This window comes from Nothobranchius furzeri, chromosome 2, assembly GCF_043380555.1.
Source record: "Nothobranchius furzeri strain GRZ-AD chromosome 2, NfurGRZ-RIMD1, whole genome shotgun sequence".
Lineage (NCBI taxonomy): Eukaryota > Metazoa > Chordata > Actinopteri > Cyprinodontiformes > Nothobranchiidae > Nothobranchius > Nothobranchius furzeri.
The window spans coordinates 53,191,233-53,197,232 of NC_091742.1; the positions used below are offsets into that span (position 1 = coordinate 53,191,233).

At 47.3% G+C, this 6,000-nt stretch overlaps 1 protein-coding gene across 1 annotated transcript; it reads left to right on the forward strand.

The window, feature by feature from the left end:
* Positions 1-618: 618 nt before the first annotated feature.
* Positions 619-3,066, forward strand: LOC139066384 (uncharacterized). The gene is made up of 2 exons (XM_070548907.1): positions 619-2,148; positions 2,249-3,066. Exons 1-2 carry the CDS (start codon positions 1,512-1,514, stop codon positions 2,284-2,286), a joined length of 675 nt encoding a protein of 224 aa, XP_070405008.1. The 5' UTR covers positions 619-1,511; the 3' UTR covers positions 2,287-3,066.
* The last annotated feature ends 2,934 nt before the right edge of the window (positions 3,067-6,000 follow it).

The following is a 6,000-nucleotide window of genomic DNA, read 5'->3' on the forward strand; positions in this document are numbered from 1 at the left end:
CCCAAGCCGCATTCCGCTTGGACTGCCGGTACCCATCAGCTGCCTCTAGAGTCCCACAGGCCAAAAAGACCTGATAGGACTCTTTCTTCAGCTTGACAGCATCCCTAACCGCCGGTGTCTACCAGCGGGTTTGGGGGTTGTCACCACGACAGGCACCGACGATCCTGCGACCACATCTCCGGTCGGCCGCCTCAACAATGGAGGCACAGAAGAGGGTCCATTCAGACTCAATGTCCCCCGCCTCCCCCGGAACATTTTGGAAGTTCTGTCGGAGGTGGGAATTGAAGCCCCTTCTGACAGGAGACTGCCAGACATTCCCAGCAGACCCTCGCGATACGTTTGGGTCTGACTGGCATCCTCCCCCACCATTTGAGCCAACTCACCACCAGGTAGTGGTCATTTGACAGCTCCGCCCCTCTCTTCACCTGAGTGTCCAAGACATGCGGCCTCAGGTCAGACGAAACAACAACAAAATCGATCATCGAGCTGCGGCCTAAGGTATCCTGGTGCCAGGAGCACATATGGACACCTTTATGTCTGAACATGGTGTTCATTATGGACAATCAATGACTGGCACAGAAGTCCAATAACAAAACACCACTCGAATTCAGATCAGGGGGGCCGTTCCTCCCAACCCCACCTCTCCAGGTCTCACTGTCGTTGCCCACATGAGCGTTAAAGTCCCCCAGCAGAACGAGGGAGTCACCGGAAGGAGCGCTTTCCAGCACCTCCTCTAAGGTCTCCAAAAAAGGTGGGTAGTCTGAACTGTATGTGGCAAGATGGATAAACGAGGGCCCGGGCGGGATTCGATCCCCAGACTCCCGGGTGAGAGTCATACGCTCTAATCAGTCAGCCAAAGTGACATCCCCTTGGCCAAGTAGCCAGGGCGCATGATCAATCAGGACATTGTGACAGGATGCTCACACTGTCACATCTTCCCCCCTCTTTCCACAAGCACGTCCTCATGCTCCCGCGCAGGGTGCCACAAACTTCACATTCATGGACCTACTTCACCGTACTACATGGATCCTGCCAACAACGCCAAATGTGGCAAGGTGGAGAAACGAGGGCCCAGGCGGGATTCGATCCCCAGACTCCTGGGTGAGAGTCATACGCTCTAACCAGTCAGCCAGAGGGACATCCCCTTGGCCAAGTAGCCAGGGCGCATGATCAATCGGGACATTGTGACAGGATGCTCACACTGTCACATGTAGTTTGGTGCATAAGCACAGATCAGTCAGAACCCGTCCCCCCACACGTAGGAGGAGGGAGGGTACCCTCTTATTCACGTAAACCGCAATGTACAGGCACCAAGATGGGGGGGCAACTAGTATGTCCAACCCTGCTCAGCGCCTCAGTGGGAGCAACTCCAGAGTGGTAGAAATTCCAACCCATCTCAAGGAAACTGGTTCCAGAGCCATGCGTTGAGGTGAGTCCGACTATATCTAGTTGGAACCTCTCAACCTCACACACCAACTCAGGCTTCTTCCCCACCAGAGAGGTGACATTCCATGTGCCAAGAGTCAATCATTCGTAAACATGGCCTATCATTCCATCTCTATGCTGACGATTGCCAGATTTACTCTCCATTGTGTCAGGAGAAAGGTCACTCTATCCAGTCCTTTGTGTCCAGTCTTAACGAGGTGAATTCTTGGCTAATGGCCAACTATCTGCACCTGAATGAGGGAAGGACAGAGCTCATTGTTTTTCACCCCAGCAGCAGGGCTGTGGGTTGTTATGTTGATCTTGGCCCTCTTTCTCCCTACTCAAAACCAGTCATCACCAGTTTGGGGGTGAAAGTTGATGATGGACTTAAATTTGATGCTCACATCAACTCTGTGATCCGGTCCAGTTTCTTTCACCTGAGACGCCTTGCAAAAATCAAGCCTATGCTGTCAAGAGCCCACCTGGAGCGGGTACTGCATGCATTTGTAATTTCTAGGCTTGATTACTGCAACTCTCTCTATGCAGGTTTGTGTCAGTCATCACTGCGTCGCCTACAGGTTGTGCAGAACAGCGCAGCCAGGTTCCTGACTGGGACCAGGAAACGGGACCACATCAGTCCGGTTCTGGCCTCCCTGCACTGGCTTCCGATTTGTTATCGTTCACACTTCAAACTCCTCGTCTTTGTCTACAATTTCTTCCAAAGTAATGCTCCCCCCTATCTAGCCACACTCCTGAACAGACATTCCCCATCACGCGCTCTGCGCTCCTCTGACCAAGGCCTGCTCGCTGTCTCTCGTTCTAGGTGTCGTACTCGTGGGGACCGGGCTTTCTCAGTCCTAGCACCGTCACTCTGGAACCAGTTGCCACCCTCAGTTAGGCTGTCCCCATCTCTGCCAGTCTTTAAGAGTCACCTAAAAACCCACCTCCTCCGCTTGGCGTTTCCTGAACATGTTTGAATTTGGCCATCTTTAATGTTAATTTTATTTCCCTGTTTTCATTGGTTCACTCTATCCCATTTGTCTTCTACTAGAATGTTTTACCTTTTTTTGTAATTTGTAATTTGAACTGCTTTTATTTTCGATTTATTCACCATATTTAACTTTGTCATGTACTATGTTCAGCGCCTTGGGCTACCCAACAGGGTTGCGGAAGGCGCTATATAAATAAAGCTTTGATTGATTGTGTAAAGAAAATATTGACTGGCTCAGTTATATTGTAAAACTGGCTGGCTGGTCATATTGTAAGGAGAAACTGTCTTTACTCAGTTTTATTGTTAAGAAGACTCAAAGGTTGTTTTCATCGATAAACTGCCGATAATATCTGAGTGTCTATGTTTCAGTTCAATGAGGAAACCAGTTTGACAATTAAAAGTTTTAATTCTTCAAATTAAACTAATGATTTTGAAATTGACAAACAGGAAATAACAATCAACATTCGCAACTTTGTGGGACAATCTTTAACAGTTGATATGCTGTTCTTGCTCAAATAGACCTTCTGGTGAATTTATGAAGATTGAGAATGTCGTGAGTTGTGAGAGTGATATGATGTGATAAGGGATGCGTGTGGGTGCAAAGTGTGGTGAGATGAGGTGAGATGGATGCGTGTGTGAGTCTGAATTTGCTTCAGGAAGAAACAGGTGTCTGAGTGAAAAGTGATGGTTTGAATAAACTTAGGTTTAGTTGGAAAAGATGCATCAAAACGCTATCTGTCGTGTTTTGCCTCACTGAAAATCGGACCCTCTGTTGGACCCGGGACGTCACCTTAGGATGGTGTTTCATCCAGGGCACCTTGGCTGGCAAAGAAGACAAAGATGCGCCGCGAACCGGTCCAGAGTTGCCCTCGGTACACGTTGATGGTAAAGCGTTTTGTCGATGCGCTTTCTTAAGTTAATTCACTCAGAAATCAAAAGACTCAGTAATGAGTCTGCGTTAGAAGTTGCGATTCAGCTATTCTGCCTGGCTTGGCAGGAACAGCGTGAGAAAAGGGGGGGGGGGGGGGGAAACGAGCCAACAGGCTCTGTCCCCCCTTTGGTTTTCAGGTCCACTCTCTTTCGTTGTCAAGCACGAACTGCAATCATAAGACTGAAACTTACCAAAAACCTTTCTCTTCTCAAAGCAAACGTGTGCGTCATCAAATGTGTCTGGAGTTTACTGTGGGAAGATGTGTGTGGGTGTGTGTGAATGTTTGTGTGTGAAGGTCAGCAACAAACATCCTCAACACTATCTAATTATGGATTCATTAAGCCATTATAATTACCCCAAAGCATAAGAACCATTCATTTGATTAAACACATTTATAATGAGCAAAATGATAATGGTTACTTTAACATTAAAATCAAGAAACAGAAGTTTAAACTTTATGTTTTGACTTGGTCTGGGTACAACTCATGGAAACACATCGTCTGGTAGAATGCAGGTGGCTGATGTTATGGTTTCCTCCCAGACTCGCTGGCATTAAGGTCTTAATCTGTGGGTGAAAGTTCTCAATGACCCAGCTTTGACCCAGCTGCGTCCAACACCACCATTGTGACAGAAAACCCATATTTCCTCACGTTACAATTGATTGATTGATTGATTGATTGATTGATTGATTGATTGATTGATTGATTGAAGAGCCAGCTTCTGTAGCCGAGGATCAGACCGCCAAGGTCCCCGCCCTCAACTACCACCCGTCACACACTGCACCCGACCCCTTTGGCCCCTCCCACGAGTGGTGAGCCCATGGGAAGGCGGACCCACGTTTCCTCTTCGGGCTGTGCCTGGCCGGGCTCCATGGGTGAAAGCCCGGCCACCAGGCGCTCGCCAACGTGCCCCACCTCCAGGCCTGGCTCCAGAGGGGGCACCGGTGACCCACGTCCGGGCGTGGGAACACTGTTTCCATTTATATAATTCATCATAAGAGGTCTTTGGGCTGCTCTTTGTCTGATCCCTCACCTAGGACCTGTTTGCCATGGGTGACCCTACCAGAGGCAGAGAGCCTCAGACAACTTAGCTCTTAGGATCACTGAGACACTCAAACCCCTCCACCATGGTAAGGTGGCAGCCCAGGGGGAGGGGCAGCGCCGGCGCTCCGCATACGCACACAACGCATAGCGCGTAGGGCACCACGCCAGGGGAGGGGCACCAAACGCAAGCTTATGAAAAATTTATATATATATATGATAAAGACAGATTTCAATTAGAAGATGTGCAAAGCAAGTTAACAGCATGTTTACAGAGAGAAAACAATACAAAAAGGAAAGGAGATGGACCGTGTCCACTTTTCACTGTCTGTCCGGGCGTCTGGGGGGTTCTTGATGAAAATGTCCCGCTTTTCATCCAGGAGCAGGGATCGAATTATGGGAGAGCTATATATCCTACACATCCAGGGGAGCCGGAAAAAAGTTTTCTACCTATATGACATCATTTATGGACTCTTTTGAGCAGAGAGCACAGACAGCAGCACAGCGCGTTGTTGCGCAGCGCTCCAGGCTGCTGCGTCCAGCGCACGGTCCATTCTCAAAGTGGCGCAACCAAAAAACTATAATTAACACACTATCGTTCATGTCCGCACACGTTCTCTATTTTCTGTCTTATTTGTGCCTGAGGCGCTCTGCTGTTGCGGAGCTCATCACCTGTGCTGCGGTGATTTCACCTCACTGACGCAGTATCGAAGTGCGCTCTCCGCTTTGCAGTCAGGAGATCCGCTTTGTTCTGCTGAAAAGTAACTGATGAGGTGAAAAAGTAAGAATCAGGCAGCAGATTTTCTGGAGAGTTTAGAGGAGACGCAGGAAGATGAGAGACAGACAGGACAGGAAAATAGTTACATAAAAACAAGAAAACAAAACAAAGTGTTGAAAAGTAAAATGTAGGTAGATTTATCTCCACTACACATTTTTACCTGTATAAAACAATAAGTTACACACATGTCATATTTATACATCTGATACAATTCAGATCACCTTCAAAACTCAGTCACACACCCAGGGCCGTTTCAAGACATTTTGGGGGCCAAGGCAAAATGACCCCCCCCCCCCCACACACACACACACACACACACACCCACCCCACCACCACCACCCCATAACTGGGCTCCCCAGAAGCCTCTGTGTAATTCATACCCTCTCCAGCAGTATTAGTTATACAGTGTTTGTAAAAGCCCCTCAGACATCACTGACATGTTCTAATATTATCAGATGAAAAACTAAATTATCAGACATGCTTCTCATCTGCTGCTTTTCTAAACTTGCAAAAAGTAACAAAACCATGTGAAAGCCACTATTTGTGGATTCTCTGAAAGTTTCCATGGAGTGTGTGAGAACTTATTTTTTCATTGATCCTATCGTCTAATCTCACAGCTGAAACAAGCATCGTTAATAATCCGTGCACAGGAAGCTTACCGATGCTGTAGTAAAACAAAAGGTATAATAATTTATTATTAATAAAACCTTGTTGCAGCACTAAAGCAGAAAAATTAGATTTTGCAGTATATATGCTAAATATTTACATATGAATTGTTTTAGAGCCCTTTTATTGGCAGAATCTGATATTAATTTAGTTCTTACAAAAAAATGGG